The sequence below is a fragment of the Triticum urartu genome, chromosome 3 (assembly GCF_003073215.2).
Source record: "Triticum urartu cultivar G1812 chromosome 3, Tu2.1, whole genome shotgun sequence".
NCBI classification, from domain to species: domain Eukaryota; kingdom Viridiplantae; phylum Streptophyta; class Magnoliopsida; order Poales; family Poaceae; genus Triticum; species Triticum urartu.
The window spans coordinates 44,702,341-44,721,664 of NC_053024.1; the positions used below are offsets into that span (position 1 = coordinate 44,702,341).

A 19,324-nucleotide genomic window follows, 5' to 3' on the forward strand; every position below is an offset into this window, starting at 1 on the left:
TGGTCGGGGCTTTTAACAGGTAATCGGATCCAAAACCCGACCCGATAGCTTAACGGCGTTCCGTTACGGTGGATGCCACGTGTCGGTCACCCTTGATGAAAGCACTTCTGTGACGCGCGATTTATCTTCATGGAAGTGGACACTTCCATGATGATAATTTTGGTAATGTCATGGAACACTTCTACGACAGCACAGGTATGACTATCTTGATTCTGTCATAAATTTGTCATGGATGTACATGCATGACAAAAAACGCGACCTACTGTGACAAACACGTATCATCACGGAAGTGTATTTTTTTGTAGTGCTCGTTGATCAATAGATGGTTATGGTTTCCTCACCATGGACATTGGATGTCATTCATAACGGGATCACACCAATCCTAAGCATAGCACAAGATCGAGTAGTTCGTTTGCTAGAGCTTTTCTAATGTCAAGTATCCTTTATTTAGACCATGAGATTGTGCAACTCCTGGATACCATAGGAATTCTTTGGGTGTATCAAATGTCACAACGTAACTGGGTGGCTATAAAGGTGCACTACAGGTATCTCCAAAAGTGTCTGTTGGGTTGGCACAAATAGAGACTGGGATTTGTCACTCCGTATGACGGAGAGGTATCTCTGGGCCCACTCGGTAATGCATCATCATAATGAGCTCAATGTGACTAATGGGTTAGCCACGGGATCATGCATTATGGAACGAGTAAAGAGACTTGCCGGTAACGAGATTGAACAAGGTATAGGGATACCGACGATCGAATCTCGGGCAAGTAACATACCGATGGACAAAGGGAATTGTATACGGGATTGATTGAATCCCCGACATTGTGGTTCATCCGATGAGATCATCGTGGAACATGTGGGAGCCAATATGGGTATCCAGATCCCGCTATTGGTTATTAACCAGAGAGGTATCTCGGTCATGTCTGCATGGTTCCCAAACCCGTAGGGTCTAGACACTTAAGGTTCGGTGACGCTAGAGTTGTTATGGGAAATAGTATGTGGTTACCGAAGGTTGTTCGGAGTCCCGGATGAGATCCCGGATGTGACGAGGAACTCCAGAATGGTCCGGAGGTGAAGATCGATATATTGGACGAAGGGTATTGGAGTCCAGAATTGTTCCGGGGGTATCGGGTGACGACCAGTGTGACCGAAAGGAGTTTCGGAGGCACCGTCAAGCGTTGGGGGCCTTATGGGCCAAGGGGAGGGGGCAAACCAGCCCACTAAGGGGCTGTGCGCCCCTCCCACCCATCTCACGTAACCTGGAGAGATGGGGGCGCCTCCCCTAGGGCAGTAGCCCCTCCCGGCTTGGGGGGCAAGTTTCCTAGGGGTGGGGGCGCCCAAACCCATCTAGGGTTTCCCCTGTGGCCGCCACCCCTCCCCTAGGGAAACCCTAGGGCGCCTCCACCTCCCCCTTCCCCCTATATATAGTGAGGGAGAGAGAGGGCAGCCGCACCCCTTCCTTGGTGCAACCCCTCCCTCCCCAACACCTCCTCCTCCTCCGTAGAGCTTGGCGAAGCCCTGCAGAAATACCACAAGCTCCACCACCACGTCGTCGTGCTGCCGGAGCTCTCCCTCAACTTCTCCTCTCCCCTTGCTAGATCAAGAAGGAGGAGACGTCCCCGAGCTGTATGTCTGTTGAACGCGGAGGCGCCGTCCATTTGGCGCTAGATCGGATCTTCCGTGATTTGAATCGCCGCGAGTACAACTCCATCATCTGCGTTCTTGTAACGCTTCCGCTTAGCGATCTTCAAAGGTATGAAGATGCACTTCCTCTCTCTCTCTTGTCGCTAGAATCTCCTAGATGGATCTTGGTGATACGTAGGAAAATTTTGAATTATTACTATGTTCCCCAACATTGGCATCATGAGCTAGGTCTATGCGTAGATTCTATGCACGAGTAGAACACAAGTAGTTGTGGGCGTTGGTTTGTTCAGTTTGCTTACCGTTACTAGTCCTATCTTGGTTCAGCGGCATTGTGGGATGAAGCGGCCCGGACCAACCTTACACGTACGCTTATGCGAGACAGGTTCCACCGACTGACATGCACTTGTTGCATAAGGTGGCTAGCGGGTGTCTGTCTCTCCCACTTTATCGGATCGGATTCGATGAAAAGGGTCCTTATGAAGGGTAAATAGCAATTGGCATATCACCGTTGTGGCTTTTGCGTAGGTAAGAAACGTTCTTGCTAGAAACCCATAGCAGCCACGTAAAACATGCAACAACAATTAGAGGACGTCTAACTTGTTTTTGCAGGGTATGCTATGTGATGTGATATGGCCAAAAGGATGTGATGAATGATATATGTGATGTATGAGATTGATCATGTTCTTGTAATAGGAATCACGACTTGCATGTCGATGAGTATGACAACCGGCAGGAGCCATAGGAGTTGTCTTAATTTATTGTATGACCTGCGTGTCAATGAAAACGCCATGTAATTACTTTACTTTATTGCTAACCATTAGCCATAGTAGTAGAAGTAATAGTTGGCGATACAACTTCATGAAGACACGATGATGGAGATCATGGTGTCATGCCGGTGACGAAGGTGATCATGCTGCGCCTCAAAGATGGAGATCAAAGGCGCAAGATGATATTGGCCATATCATGTCACTTTATGATTTGCATGTGATGTTTGTCATGTTTACATCTTATTTGCTTAGAACGACGATAGCATAAATAAGATGATCCCTCATTAAAATTTGAAGAAAGTGTTCCCCCTAACTGTGCACCGTTGCGAAAGTTCGTTGTTTCGAAGCACCACGTGATGATCGGGTGTGATAGATTCTAACGTTCGCATACAATGGGTGTAAGCCAGATTTACACATGCAAAACACTTAGGTTGACTTAACGAGCCTAGCATGTACAGACATGGCCTCGAAACACAAGAGACCGAAAGGTCGAACATGAGTCGTATAGTAGATACGATCAACATGAAGATGTTCACCGATGATGACTAGTCCGTCTCACGTGATGATCGGACACGGCCTAGTTGACTCGGATCATGTATCACTTAGATGACTAGAGGGATGTCTATCTGAGTGGGAATTCATTAAATTAGATGAACTTAATTATCATGAACATAGTCAAAAGGTCTTTGCAAGTTATGTCGTAGCTTGCGCTTTAGTTCTACCGTTTTAGATATGTTCCTAGAGAAAATTTTAGTTGAAAGATGACAGTAGAAATTGTGCGGACTGGGTCCGTATACTGAGGGTCGTCCTCATTGCTGCGCAGAAAAAATTATGTCCTTAATGCACCGCTCGGTGTGCTGAACCTCGAGCGTTGTCTGTGAATGTTGCGAACATCTGACATACACGTTTTGATGACTACGTGATAGTTCAGTGCGTAATGTTAAACGGTTTAGAATTGAGGCACCGAAGACATTTTTAAATGTCGTGGAACATATGAGATGTTCCAAGAGCTGAAATTGGGATTTCACGCTCATGCCCACGTCAAGAGGTGTGAGACCTCTGACAAGTTTCTTAGCCTACAAACTAAGGGAGAAAAGCTCAATCGTTGAGCATGTGCTCAGATTGTCTAAGTACTACAATCGCTTGAATCGAGTGGGAGTTAATCCTCCAGATGAGATAGTGATGGTTCTCCAAACTCACTGCCACCAAGCTACTAGAGCTTCGTGATGAACTATAACATATCAGGGATAGATATGATGATCCTTGAACTATTCGCGACGTTTGACACTGCGAAAGTAGAAATCAAGTAGGAGCATCAATTGTTGATGGTTAGTAAAACCATTAGTTTCAAGAAGGGCAAGGGCAAGAAGGGATACTTCATGAAACGGCAAATCAGATGCTGCTCTAGTGAAGAAACCCAATGTTGAACCCAAACCCAAGACTAAGTGCTTCTGTAATGAGGGGAACGGTCACTGAAGTAGAATAACCCTAGATACTTGGTAGATGAGAAGGCTGGCAAGGTCGACAGAAGTATATTGGATATACATTATATTAATGTGTACTTTACTAGTACTCCTAGTAGCACCGGGGTATTAGATACCGGTTCAATTGCTAAGTGTTAGTAACTCGAAATAAAAGGCTACAGAATAAACGGAGACTAGCTAAAGGCGAGATGACGATATGTGTTGGAAGTGTTTCCGAGGTTGATGTGATCAAACATCGCATGCTCCCTCTACCATCAGGATTGGTATTAAACCTAAATAATTGTTATTTGGTGTTTGCGTTGAGCATAGACATGGTTGGATTATGTTTATCGCAATATGGTTATTCATTTAATAATGGTTACTCTGTTTATTTGAATAATACCTTCAATGGTCTTGCACCGAAAATGAATGGTTTATTGAATCTCGATCGTAGTGATACACATGTTCGTGCCAAAAGATATAAGATAGTAATACCACATACTTGTGGCACTGCCATTTGATTCATATTGGTATAAAACACATGAAGAAGCTCCATGTTGATGGATCTTTGGACTCACTCGTTTTTTTAAAAGTTTGAGACACGCGAACCATGTCTATTGGTATGTACGCATGAAGAAACTCCATGCAGATGGATCGTTTGGACTCACTTGATTTTGAATCACATGAGACATGCAAATCATACCACATGGGCAAGATGACTGAAAAGCCTCGTTTTCAGTAAGATGGAACAAGAAAGCAACCTGTTGGAAGTAATACATTTTGATGTGTGCAGTCCAATGAGTGTTGAGGCACGCAGTGAATATCGTTATGTTTTACTTTACAAATGATTTGAGTAGATGTTGAGTATATTTACTTGATGAAACACAAGTCTGAATTATTGAAAGGTTCAAGTAATTTCAGAGTGAAGTTGAAGATCTTCGTGACAAGAGGATAAAATGTCTATGATATGATCATAGAGATGAATATATGAGTTGCGAGTTTGGTACACAATTAAGACATTGTGGAAATTGTTTCACCACTAATACCGCCTGGAACACCATAGTGTGATGGTGTGTCCGAACATCATAGCTACACCCTATTGGATATGATGCATACCATGATGTCTCTTATCGAATTACCACTATCGTTTATGGGTTAGGCATTAGAGACAACCGCATTCACTTTAAATAGGGCACCATGTAATTCCGTTGAGATGACACCATATGAACTATGGTTTAGAGAAACCTAAGATGTCGTTTCTTAAAAGTTTGGGGCTGCGACACTTATGTGAAAAGTTTTAGACTGATAAGCTCGAACCCAAAGCAGGCAAATGCATCTTCATAGGACACCCAAAACAGTTGGGTATACCTCCTATTTCAGATCCGGAAGCAAAAGTGATTGTTTCTAGAAACGGGTCCTTTCTCGAGGAAAAGTTTCTCTCGAAAGAATTGAGTGGGAGGATGGTGGAGACTTGATGAGGTTATTGAACCATCACTTGAACTAGTGTGTAGCAGGGCACAAGAATTTGTTCCTGTGGCGCCTACACCAATTGAAGTGATGATAGTGATCATGAAACTTCGGATGAAGTCACTACCAAACCTCGTAGGTCGACAAGGATGCGTACTACTTCAGAGTGGTACGTAATCCTGTCTTGGAGGTCATGTTGCTAGACAACAATGAACCTATGAGCTATGGAGAAGCGATGGTGGGCCCGGATTCCGACGAATGGCTCGAGGCCATAAATCTGAGAGAGGATCCATCTATGAAAAAAAAGTGTAGACTTTGGAAGAACTACTTAATGGTCATAAGGTTGTTGGGTACAGATGGATTTTAAAAAGGAAGACAGACAATGATGGTAAGTGTCACCATTAAGAAAGCTCGACTTGTCGCTAAGGTGTTTTCCGACAAGTTCAAGGAGTTGACTACGATGAGACTCTCTCACTCGTAGCGATGCTAAAAGTCTGTTGGAATTATATTAGCAGTTACTGCATTATTTATGAAATCTTGCAGATAGGATGTCAAAACATTGTTTCCTCGACGATTTTCTTGAGCAAAGGTTGCATGTGATACAACCAGAAGGTTTTGTCAATCCTAAAAGATGCTAACAAGTATGCAAAGCTCCAGCAATCCTTCTAAGGACTCGAGTAAGCATCTCGGAGTTGGAATATATGCTTTGATGAGATGATCAAAGATTTTGGGGTTATACAAAGTTTATGAGAAACTTGTATTTCCAAAGAAGTGAGTGGGAGCACTACAGAATTTCTGATGAGTATATGTTGTTGACATATTGTTGATCGGAAATGATATAGAATTTCTGGAAAGCATATAGGGTTATTTGAAAAAGTGTTTTTCAATGGAAAACCTGGATTAGCTACTTGAACATTGAGCATCAAGATCTATAAGGATAGACCAAAAACGCTTAACAGTACTTTCAAATGAATACATACGGTGACAAGATTTTGAAGGAGTTCAAAAATAGATCGGCAAAGAAGGAGTTCTTGGTTGTGTTATAAGGTGTGAGTATTGAGTAAGACTCAAGACCTGACCACGGTAGAAGAGAGAGAAAGGACGAAGGTCGTCCCCTATGCTTTAGACATAGGCTCTACAGTATGCTATGTTGTGTACCGCACCTGAAGTGTGCCTTGCCATGAGTCAGTCAAGGGGTACAAGAGTGATCCAAGAATGGATCATAGGACGGCGGTCAAAGTTATCCTTAGTAACTAGTGTACTAAGGAATTTTCTCGATTATGGAGGTGGTAAAAGAGTTCGTCGTAAAGGGTTACGTCGATGCAAACTTTGACATTAATCTGGATGAATTTGAGTAGTAAACCGGATTCATATAGTAGAGCAGTTATTTGGAATAGTTCCAAATAGCGCGTGGTAGCTCCATCTACAAGATGACATAGAGATTTGTAAAGCACACACGGATCTGAAAGGTTCAGACCCGTTCATTAATAACCTCTCTCACAAGTGAGATATGATCAAACCCCATGGGTGTTGGATTCATTACAATCACATAGTGATGTGAACTAGATTATTGACTCTAGTGCAAGTGGGAGACTGTTGGAGATATGCCCTAGAGGCAATAATAAAAATGGTTACTACTATATTTCCTTGTTCATGATAATTGTCTATTGTTCATGCTATAATTGTATTAACTAGAAACCGTAATACATGTGTGAATACATAGACCACAACATGTCCCTAGTGAGCCTCTAGTTGACTAGCTCGTTGATCAATAGATGGTTATGGTTTCCTGACCATGGACATTGGATGTCATTGATAACGGGATCACATCATTAGGAGAATGATGTGATGGACAAGACCCAATCCTAAGCATAGCACAAGATCGCGTAGTTCGTTTGCTAGAGATTTTCTAATGTCAAGTATCATTTCCTTAGACCATGAGATTGTGCAACTCCCGGATACCGTAGGAATGCTTTGGGTGCATCAAACGTCACAACGTAACTGGGTGGCTATAAAGGTGCACTACAGGTATCTCCAAAAGTGTCTGTTGGGTTGGCATGAATCGAGACTGGGATTTGTCACTCCATATGACGAAGAGGTATCTCTGGGCCCACTCGGTAATGCATCATCATAGTGAGCTCAATGTGACTAATGAGCTAGCCACTAGATCATGCATTATGGAACGAGTAAAGAAACTTGCCGGTAACGAGATTGAACAAGGTATAGGGATACCGACAATCAAATCTCGGGCAAGTAACATACCGATGGACAAAGGGAATTGTATACGGGATTGATTGAATCCCCGACATCGTGGTTCATCAAGCGTTGGGGGGCCTCGTCAAGCGTTGGGGGGCCTTATGGGCCAAGGGGAGGGGGCACACCAGCCCACTAAGGAGCTGTGCGCCCCTCCCACCCCATCTCACGTAACCTGGAGAGGTGGGGGTGCCTCCCCTAGGGCAGTAGCCCCTCTCGGCTAGGGGGCAAGTTTCCTAGGGGTGGGGGCTCCCAAACCCATCTAGGGTTTCCCCTGTGGCCGCCACCCCTCCCCTAGGGAAACCCTAGGGCACCTCCACCTCCCCCTTCCCCCTATATATAGTGAGGGAGAGAGAGGGCAACCGCACCCCTTCCTTGGCGCGACCCCTCCCTCCCCAACACCTCCTCCTCCTCCATAGAGCTTGGCGAAGCCCTGCAGAAATACCACAAGCTCCACCACCACGCCGTTGTGCTGCCGGAGCTCTCCCTCAACTTCTCCTCTCCCCTTGCTGGATCAAGAAGGAGGAGACGTCCCCGGGCTGTACGTGTGTTGAACGCGGAGGCGCCGTCCATTCGGCGCTAGATCGGATCTTCCGCGATTTGAATCGCCGCGACTACGACTCCATCATCCACGTTTTTGTAACACTTCCGCTTAGCGATCTTCAAAGGTATGAAGATGCACTTCCTCTCTCTCTCTCTCTTGTTGCTAGAATCTCCTAATGGATCTTGGTGATACGTAGGAAAATTTTGAATTTTTACTACGTTCCCCAATAGTGGATACCACCCGCACCACTACTAACTAGTAGTAGCATGGGTCTGGACCCTCACTAATGCTAACTAATTAGGAATTAAAAAAATTACAGCCATGGCTGCTGCTGCTAGCTAGGCGTCATCGTCCTCTTCATGCATGGTCGATGCTGATCCTGGAGGGGATGAAGTCGTCCATGGTGATGGTGCTTCCCCATCCAACTCTTCTCCACACCTCTCCTTTGCTGCTGCTACAAAAAAAGAGACAAGGATTAGAAGAGGAAGAGAGAGATAGAGAGGAGTAGGTGCAGCGACTCACCGGTGGCCACCGGAGTTGGAGCCGAACCCCTAGATGATGCCATTGGTTGCGTTCATCAGAGATCTGGCCAATGTCATGGGCGGCGCTCTATTGGATCTTCCTATCCTTCCAGCAGTGGAGGAGGAGGAGGAGGAAGGAGGGGCAGCGGAGGAGGAGGAGGAGGAAGGAGGGGCTATGGTGGAAGTGGAGGTCGCCGGATTTGAGGGAGACGTCGAGGTGCGAGGCCGGCAGTTGCGGTGGGCGAGGAAGGGTGTCGCAGGTGGAAGGGATAAGTGAAATCGAGAGAGTGTGTGGGTCTGGGATTGGGCCTCCGTGCGCTATGTTTATACATGTGTCGGTGGGTTGATAATAGTAGTGCTGGGTTTATACCCACGCTACTACTATGGCATGTCCCGGGGTGCACGGTGGAGACCACTTAGTAGTAGCGTGGGGTTTATAACCCCCGCTACTACTATCAACTTAGTAGTAGCGTGGGTTTATAACCCGCGGTACTACTACGGCTGGTCCCGGGAGGCATGGTGGAAAACACTAAGTAGTAGCGAGGGGTAAAAACCCGTGCTACTACTATCAACTTAGTAGTAGCGAGGGTTAAAAACCCGCGCTACTAGTAAGTAGCAGTAGCGAGGGGTATAAACCTGTGCTACTAGTAAGCGTCCGCCTATAAGCTTTTCCCTAGTAGTGAAGGATTATTTTCCATAGTAACAAGTGACATAAATTTCAGCACACTATATAAATGTTTCCTTACCAAGTTCCACTTACCAAAGGCGCTTCACTCCCTGGCGACGGCGCCAGAAAAGAGTCTTGATGACCCACAAGTATAGGGCATCTATCGTAGTCCTTTCAATAAGTAAGAGTGTCGAATCCAATGAGGAGCAGAAGGAAATGACAAGCAGTTTTCAGCAAGGTATTCTCTGCAAGCACTAAAATTATCGGTAACAGATAGTTGTGTGATAAGATAATTCGTAACGGGTAACAAGTAACAAAAGTAAACAAGATGCAGCAAGGTGGCCCAATCCTTTTTGTAGCAAAGGACAAGCCTGGACGAATTATTATATAAAGCAAAGCGCTCCCGAGGACACATGGAAATTGTTGTCAAGTTAGTTTTCATCATGCTCATATGATTCGCGTTCGTTACTTTGATAATTTGATATGTGGGTGGACCAGTGCTTGGGTGCTGCCCTTCCTTGGACAAGCCCCCCACTTATGATTAATCCCTCTCGCAAGCATCCGCAACTACAAAAGAAGAATTAAGATAAATCTAACCATAGCATGAAACATATGGATCCAAATCAGCCCCTTACGAAGCAACACATAAACTAGGGTTTAAGCTTCTGTCGCTCTAGCAACCCATCATCTACTTATTACTTCCTAATGCCTTCCCCTAGGCCCAAACAATGGTGAAGTGTCATGTAGTCGATGTTCACATAACACCACTAGAGGAAAGACAACATACATCTCATCGAAATATCAAACGAATACCAAATTCACATGATTACTTATGAAAAGACTTCTCCCATGTCCTCAGGAACAAACGTAACTACTCACAAAGCATATTCATGTTCATAATCAGAGGAGTATTAATTATCATTAAGGATCTGAACATATGATCTTCCACCGAATAAACCAACTAGCATCAACTACAAGGAGTAATCAACACTACTAGCAACCCACATGTACCAATATGAGGTTTTGATACAAAGATTGGATATAAGAGATGAACTAGGGATTGAGAGGAGATGGTGCTGGTAAAGATGTTGATGGAGATTGAGCCCCTCTTGATGAGAGGATCGTTGGTGATGACGATGGCTTTGGTTTCCCCCTCCCGGAGGGAAGTTTCCCTGGCAGAACAGCTCCGCCGGAGCCCTAGATTGGTTCTGCCCAAGTTCCGCCTCGAGACGGCGGCGCTTCATCCCGAAAGCTTCCTTTTGATTTTTTCCAGGTGAAAACACACCATATAGCAGAAGATGGGCATCGGGGGTCTGCTAGGTGGCCCACAAGACCGGAGGGCGCCCCCAGGGGGTAGGGCACGCCCTCCACCCTTGTGGATGGCAGGTGTCCCCCCTCTGGTGCTTTCTTCACCCAATATTTTTTATATATTCCAAAAATATTCTCCGTGAAGTTTCAGGACTTTTGGAGTTGTGCAGAATAGGTCTCTAATGTTTGCTCCTTTTCTAGTCCAGAATTCCAGTTGCCGGCATTCTCCCTCTTCATGTAAACCTTATAAAATAAGAGAGAAAAGGCATAAGTATTGTGACATAATGTGTAATAACAGCCCATAATGCAATAAATATCAATATAAAAAGCATGATGCAAAATGGACGTATCATGACGCAAAGAGCGGGAATGACGAGAGACGCGAAGATCTTTACCCAGGTTCGGGCCACCATTGAGGTGTAAAACCCTACTCCTGCTTTAGTGTATTGTATGATTATGAGCACATGTACACGGAGCTCTTTCCCCCAGCTAGGCACAAGGAGAGGGCTGCTACACGAGTACACATCCATGGGGTTTGAATAGGTTCGAACCCTTGTAAAGGTTGACATGGCCGTCCTTTTATAGGTTAAGGGGTTACCACAATGGCAAAAAAATCTTTATCTGGTGATTAGACAACAAACAGTGCTATCATACCTAACTCTGCTAGTTAAGACAAAGCGCATGAAATGCACCGCTAGGTGTCATCAGGAGGAGGAGTCTCGGCAAAGCAGTCGCATCGCTTGCCGAACCGCCTCTTGTAATCTTGACACGCCACCCAGGCGGGTGGCGATAAAGGTGGAAATTGTACCGATGCGTCACCAGTGTCCGACGAGCTTCACCTAACTACCTGCGAGCTCGACACCTCACTGATTAGTGACTAGCTGCTCGGTGAGGTGGAGCGCATGGCAGCTGGAGAGGGAGAGGCTTGCTGAGCACAAGGCTTGCCGGGCTTTGGCCTTGCCGGGTTTGTACCCTTGGCAAGGGAGCTGCTTCTGGTGCTTCATTCCGTTGCTTGTCTTGGTCTTCTTAATGCGCTCCATTATCTCACAAAGAGCGGCGTCTCTGAGCCAGGATCCTTTGAATGGAAATTTTAGTTAGGCGAGGGAGCTGCTTCTTGTCTGTGCATAAGCCTGGGTATTAGACACCCGAGTCTAATACATCGACAACTGAAGATGGACCACTTACAAACTTTCGTGACTCAAAAGGCAGTTTTAAAGTTTTGAGACTAACTTGACACACCCCTAGACAGTTTTAGGACCTTTGGTGCATTTTACTCTAAAACAAATATATAGATCATGGTAATAATGGGAATATAGATGGTTCATAAGAAATGGAACAAAAAGTTACATACATAGTTACATACCTAACATGAAGAGCTCATTATTACCAGTTCAAGCTAATTATAAAAGATGCTGACTCCGTTTATTCGAACTACCTCATGAAGCTCCTTAGGAAGAAGGTTTTTTCGTCGAGGTTTTGTGTGATTAGATATCTACTTTGCTAAAAACGCTGAGTGGAGTGGTTCAAAACATGGGTGTGGTCTTAGGGAAATCGAGTTGTCTGTGCCATGTTCGGCCTGCCCCCCAAGGATGGGAAGGAGTGGAGCGACAAGTCGGACAGCTCTAGCGAAGAGCAGATCCAGATTTATCCATACTCTTCCGCGAGATGGACGACAAGGACGCCGGGAAGGGCAAGGGCAGTCGTGATCCTCTCCGTAGCTACTACGTAGGTAGAGCATACCAAATTTTGGTAGTCCTCCTGATGTAGTAGCCGGACGATGTGTGTTGCATCATTTACATAGTTGGATGAGTTTGTATGGATTTGAGATATGCTAATTAAGGTTTTAGGTTGTGAGAGAGAAATTTAAAGTGTGACTGAACAGTGCTCGCGGATGCGGACGCGCCCGCAGGGTCGATTTAGCCATGTCCGGCTGTAGATGCTCTCACACTCACCCATCTCAGCGGACCGGGCAACATAATAAAACCGAAATAAATTACTCCCTCAAATACATAATAAAACCAAAAAAATTACTCCCTCCGATTCAAATTAATTAATTGACAGAGTTTTATTTGCGTCGATTAATTTGGATAGAAGAGAAGTATTGATTTCCTAGAAAAAGCGTAGAAAAAAAGTCCGTGGAAGAAAAGGCAATCCGGTCTCCTCCACGGCGAAAATTTATCGTCGTCTCAAACCGTCCCGTCCCGTTTCTTTTCCTCCTCCTCTTGCCTTCCCGAGCCCTCTCTCCCTGACATGCCCTAGGGCTGACGCCTCCACCGCGTGCCCTAGGGCTGACGCCTCCACTCCCCATCTCCGCGCGCATCGCCGCCGCCATCGCCGTTCCTCACCGCTGGCTTTCCGGCCGCGATTTCCGGGCATTTGATCTTGCGGTAAGAGCTTCTTTTCATCCAGTGATGATTAGCTGAACCCCCGTCCCTTTTTCTTTTGAGATCAAGTGATTTCGTTGCGGCGAAGTGATCACACCCACCCTTTTTATTCTGGTGAAATGATTTATTGAACCACGATGGCGCTCACAATTTCTCACGTTCTAGATCCGCGTTTGCTAGAGCGAACAGCATTTCTTAACTTTGGCTCTGCCACTATCCACCTTTTATTTCCTTTAGTGTTGGATGATTGTAACCAAAACTCTGCTTTGGTGCCATAAAGCTCGGCTTTCATCCTAAAAAAATGGTGATTCTCTTTCTTGAGGCCTTGTTTGGTACTAGGGTTTTTGAGGGGATTGGTGGGGATAATCCCCACAGGGATTGGGTGAAACCCCAACCTTCACCCAATCCCTTCAAATCCCCATTTATCCCCAATCCGCTCGGTAGGGGTAGTGTATTGGGTATTGAGAAAAATGCACTAGAATTTGGGAATTTGTGAGGAAATGTGGCGATGAAACATGTCAAATACACTAGAACCAAACGGTGTTTTGCGATATGTGGGGATTTAGGGATTTGACCGGGATAATCCCCATCAATTCCCTAAAATACACTAGTACTCCCTCCGTCCCAAAATATAAGAACGTTTTTGACACTAGCATAGTGTCAAAAACGTTCTTATATTTTGGGACGGAGGGAGTACCAAACAAGGCCTGATGTGTTATTTCCACTCCAGGCTGGAAATATGAAGCGAGAAGGCGTTTGCACGAGAAGCCAGACCAAAAAGCAGAAAGCTTGGACAGCTTGGCGAGGTGAGCGTTGTCTGGTTTCAGTCTCGCTGCCTGTTCCTATTCTGCAACTTACGATCAGAATTATGTTGTATGATATGAATATGATGATGCTTCCCTAACTAGGAAATTCGCTTCTGGACAATCCGTTTGAAGAGGAATTTGGCAGCTTAAGTGATTCTGGCCAAGGTGGCTGGACGGAACTCAGTAAAGAAGTCGCCTCAAACTTAGCGGGCACTGTTGTATCGCTTGCTTCATTTGCTGATGGTGATTATAGACACTAGCTTTGCAAAATTTTATCTATGTCTATTTGTTAGTACTTCAGGATTGAGAATTTGGAAATACCATCTTGTGCAGAAAAGACAGTGTTTTTTGCATGCACGGGCATAATTATCGTAAACAAGCCTACTTTTACAAGTTGTCTGACTTCATTAAGTTTGGTTAGATCTATTGATGATGACACCAAGATCCTTCACGATATGACGGTTGGTACTGCCAACTTTCTTTTTGTAGTACCCTGAAAAAAACTTTCTTTTTGTACACTATTGCTTGCTTATTTAATATCATGTTAATCATTCTGCTAACCAGGCTATATACTTGCTGCATTGCTTTATTGATGCAGATTGAAGTGCGCCTTCCGGATAATAAACTTGAACTGGGATGGTTGGAATCCTACGATTTGAAATACAATGTTGCGGTTATCAACATCGGTCGCTACCATTCTCTTCAAGTAACATGTCTAGATCATCAGCGGCAATTTGAGTCTCACAGTAAAGTAGTTGCCGTAGGGCGTTGCTTCAACTCAGGAAAACTAATGGCCACAGCTGGGATGTTGACCGACAATCCACAAGGAGCTTACCGGGAGGAGCTTGCCATCTCCACATGTGAAATTACTATGGTGCGGTGTTAATTTCTCGCTTTCTATACATAGCGAAAATAAATAAATAACTGTGTCATGATATGTACTGGATTTTTTTGGGGTGGGGGTGGGCAAAAATACTCCTTTTTTTCAATTATACAAACTTTGTTCAGCATCGCTAAATCTTTGTGCTTGGCTCACTGTCACTTTATTCTTTTCCTAGACTGGAGTTGGAGGGCCCCTTGTTGATTTTAATGGGGACTTCATCGGGATGAACTTTTATGCTGAGAAAGAGACTCCATTCCTACCAAGGATTAAAATTCTTGAACTCCTGTCGCAGTTCAGGAAAACAATTCAGTGGATGTATGTCCTCCATACTCACTCATTGCTTTTCTACTCTTGTCCTCCATACTCACTTATTAGTTTTTGTGCACATGGGTCACACATGCTTAGAAAAATAAATAATGGTGGAAAGCTTAATCAAGAGTGCACTTAATACAATAGTGGCTTCTTATGACATCATACTGCAGCTAACAACACACATTATATAAATCTCTCGCGTTGTTGGAAAATTTGTTGACGAAACATTGTGCTAATAATTGATGCATTCTAAAAGAATGTGCAGGCATTTTACTTAGAATATGAAATCACATTGTTTAAATTATTGCATGCATTGTACAAGGCTAAGAACAGTTAAAGGATGATCACAACTTGGTATGTAGTGAGGAGCAACATGCTCAATTACTGTAATACCGAGCGAGTGAGAACTATTTAGCAGAGAAATTAGTGCCATGCACTGAAACATTACTGGATGACCACAGGCCATCTGTTCCGCTTCTTGCGAATTTATTATTCAACCTGGAATTTCCAGGAAGCTGACCACACATCAGTAGGCATACAAAATGAATGAACTAAGTACATAAGAATAATTCCGCTCAGAGGTTTGGTGGTACTACCATTCATGCTGAATGCCAAAGAGTTTCTGAAATGCCTTGTTTTGATGTTTTTGTAATACTTGCATCTGCTAACTGATCTGCATTTGAGAACATCTCCCTTGATAACAAATTAGTTGTTTGTGACATCTGGGGCTGGATAAGCTGCAGTGTGACCTTGACAATCCATACCACCTGTTTTGTCATGATATCTCGCAGTTGCCCTGTACTCAATTGGGACGCTGGTGTCCATGTTTAAGCTATTAATACTTGTTTAAGTGATAAGGTAGTGAAGGTTCCCTGGTAGGTTTGGTATAATATCATCTCCATAACATGCATGGGAAAAGTTTTCCACTATATTAAGCCACTTATATTTAATATTTTTTTTTGTCTATACAATAATCAAACACAATAAATATTTAGGGTTTAGGGTTTTCCCCATTGTATTGTTGTTTAGTGCCTGACCCCAATCATCCATGTTTACTTTTGTGGATTTCTGTATTACTCCAATGAGTTTATCGCATTCTGCTGCAGGGCTACAAATAAGAAAGGACCTGGTAGTAAAATTGAAAGATTTCCTAGACCTTGTAAACCTGATTCAGAAGGTGAGAAAAGCACCTTAATATTGTTGAATTGTGCGCAATCATCACATCATCAGGCAATTCCTCACCAGAGTCACCGCCAATGTTAATTTTCAACAATCATTTGTAGAATCTGGGTACATACTTAGTTTTATGGTTGCACCTATTATCATGCTAGCATAACATATTTGATATGCTAATTAATTAGTTCATTCTAAGTACTTCAGTGTAGTATATGAATATGAGAATATACTCCTTTCCTTCATACTGCTTTTCAGTGTTCTAAATTCTGCTTATTTCCCTTCTCCATTTTAGTCAGCTCAAGGAAGGGAGAGAAACTTAAGGATCAGAAACCTTCCATATGTACTCTCTGTGATCCAGAATGTCAACCAGGTTGGGTCACTTTTAATGTTAACTATTGATCATTGGTCACAGGCATTAATTGTTTCACCCCTGTGGCACCAGGACTCATGGATAGATTATTATTAGAGCGGAAGTCTTTATGTTCTGGGCGGCCGAGTTATCCTTATTTTGGTGAGTTGTTGCTTGCAGTTTTCCTGACCATCATTATACATGGGGTCATCAATCACTTAACTATGTTGCAAAATTTAGGCGTTCCTACAAAAAAGGAGCTGAGGTCCAATGGTTATCCCCTCCCAGTTTGGCAGAATGGTGAGTTCATTCGTGTCCTTTTGATATTTACTCTTTTCTGTTGGAACATCTGTCATCTGACAGGTCTCTCCAGCTCCCCTCCACTACTGAATCTTTATTGCTTTTGCCAGTGGGCATGCGTTTGCTTAACAATTTTGAAGAGAAATTTAGTGAAGATATCTGGAGTAAACTCGAAAGAAACGTTGCTTCAAATATGTCTCAAAGTGTTGTTGCATTGGCTTCATTCAGTGGTAATTATATTCATTATAAGCTCGTTACTTTCAATATTCTTTTTCCAATTTCTTCACTAAATTATCAGAGTCATTACTCTTGTAGGAAAAACAAGGTGTTTTGCTTGCACTGGCGTATTCATAGACTGCAATGGGTCCACCACAAGAGTTCTGACCTCCGCAAGTTTGGTTAGAACTTCTGACAATGAAAACAAGGTTGCTGATAACCTTAAGGTTGTTACTCTGCTAATAATTGTTTAATTGCCCCTTCCACTTATTCATGATATCACTGGTTTAGTCTTACCATATCATTAATTGCAGATTGTAGTGTGCCTTCCAGATAATCGTCATACCAGAGGGACATTGCAACATTACAGTCTACATTATAACATTGCCGTAGTCTACATCAAGAATTTCTGCTGTACTCAGACAGCACAAATCGATAACCAGATGCTAATTAAACCTCAAAAGGAGGTAGTAGCTATAGGGCGCGTCTACCAATCAGGCAAATTAATGGCCACAAGTGGGATCGTGATTGACAAACCAAGTAAGCTTGGCTGCAAAGAGCTTAAGATTTCCACCTGTAAAATCACCAAGGTACGCTGTGTCTTTTCGTGTGGTGGAAATAAATAGTTGCATCAGAATGAGTAATTAAATTCATCATCACATCTGTATGGCTTACAAATACTGTCTTTTCCTATTCGTTACTTTTTTTGTGTGTGCTAGGCTGGGATTGGAGGGCCTCTTATTGATTTTGATGGAAATTTTATTGGCATGAACTTCTATGGCTTGGAAGAGGCTCCATACATACCAGTGAATATAATTCTGAAAGTCTTGAAGAATTTTGATGCACAAGGGTATGCTTTCTATATTTATGTATTTTTTTGTACAGTATGCAGGTGTCTTGACTCTTGCATGTGCATAATATTCAATCTTGAGGAGGTTTAGTAGCCTCGATAGGACTTTTGTTACCATGTTGATCTTATACTGAGCGCATTAATTTGTTGCTTCTGTTTAGGACCCAGTTGTATTTTTTCTTTCTTTTCCACTTTTGTTTCATCTTCAACACCCCCCCCCCCCCCCCAAAACATGTAAATACTTCTGACTGTAACTTTTGGGTTTAGTTAATACAAAGTCAGTGGGGGGGGGGGGGGGGGGGGGGGGGGGGGGGGGGGGGGGGGGGGGGGTTCTGCCCACTGTCCAGAACTTGAAAAAAAAGGTAAATAACATATGACACTGGTATGATAAAGACCGTCCTGTGGTTGTGGCCGACAGTTGGGCATGTCTGATTGTACGTACATTTGTGATTATGTAAGTACCGTATCGTATGACTCATGGCATCACTCTAACCTGGAATTATAATGGTAAATATGGGATGGTTTTGGTTGTCATTTTCAGGTTACTTTAAATTTGTAACTCATGCTAGTTCTTAAATCCCAATTTGCTTTTGCGGTTGAACCATTTCGTCTCTTACTGTTCAGACATATGAAGTAGTGAACTGATGTCACTTGGTTTTGATCTTATCCTCATACGCGTGTGTTTGTTCTTGCATGTAAAACTATTTTCGGCCTGTTTGTAGGACTGTTGCTAGAGACGATGATGATAGCCCAAACAGGTATTGTTTATTCACTACACATTTCAATGACACTGCTTGCTTATTTATATAGGAATATTATTTAGCAGCTTATTTATGTTTTACTCTGGACAGATGGCCCGTGCCTAAGTCATTTTGGTGCTATCCGAAGTGGCACGAGATTGAGGAAGAAATAGATGTGGAAGAAGAAATTATATATCATCGGCAGCGGCAACAATTCTAACCTGATGAAGTGCATCTGGATGCATAGTGCCCCTATCTTGTCCTCAAGCTGCTGATCCAGTTGAAGCACAAGCCGATTCTGTCTAGCAAGTATGAAGTGTTTGTAACTTGCCTAATCTGAAGCCTGAGATACTAGCTTACGAACGTACTTAGTCTGAACTAGAGCCGTTAAGAGATGGGTTGGGGAGACTGTCGTATTTTTTGGTACCAAGTTTGTTTGCAGCTGTGGTTGTGATTTTAAGGCACAAGTCTGATCCCAAATACTAGGTTGATGATTTGCATATCCTGGCAATCGGATTCTTTTGGAGGCTAAGTTGAGTAGCAGGAGACGGTAGCTCCATTCTGCTGTGCTCAAACATGGATCCAAATAGGCTTCATCAGCATTAACTTTTAAGCACTTTGGTGCAGCTCTTGTTCATTTTGGTTGGTTGCTTTGTAAGCTGCATGATTGC

The 19,324-nt window shown here is 43.6% G+C and overlaps 1 protein-coding gene across 1 annotated transcript; it reads left to right on the forward strand.

Annotated features, from left to right (window-relative positions):
• The first annotated feature begins 12,830 nt into the window (after window positions 1-12,830).
• On the forward strand, window positions 12,831-19,324 carry LOC125547873. Its single transcript, XM_048711615.1, has 16 exons — window positions 12,831-13,024; window positions 13,752-13,827; window positions 13,930-14,070; window positions 14,161-14,288; window positions 14,426-14,701; window positions 14,886-15,025; window positions 16,129-16,199; window positions 16,491-16,568; window positions 16,641-16,709; window positions 16,788-16,847; window positions 16,958-17,077; window positions 17,163-17,290; window positions 17,378-17,653; window positions 17,783-17,913; window positions 18,636-18,671; window positions 18,765-19,324. Exons 2-16 carry the CDS (start codon window positions 13,761-13,763, stop codon window positions 18,871-18,873), a joined length of 1,830 nt encoding a protein of 609 aa, XP_048567572.1. The 5' UTR covers window positions 12,831-13,024; window positions 13,752-13,760; the 3' UTR covers window positions 18,874-19,324.

Bases quoted from the DNA above. Each gene is read 5' to 3' on its own strand.
- LOC125547873 (XM_048711615.1), top strand. From the start codon at position 13,761: ATGAAGCGAGAAGGCGTTTGCACGAGAAGCCAGACCAAAAAGCAGAAA. The intron at 17,078-17,162 runs GTAATTATATTC...TTACTCTTGTAG, and splicing joins TGCATTGGCTTCATTCAGTG to GAAAAACAAGGTGTTTTGCT. The intron at 17,914-18,635 runs GTATGCTTTCTA...GCCTGTTTGTAG, and splicing joins AAGAATTTTGATGCACAAGG to GACTGTTGCTAGAGACGATG.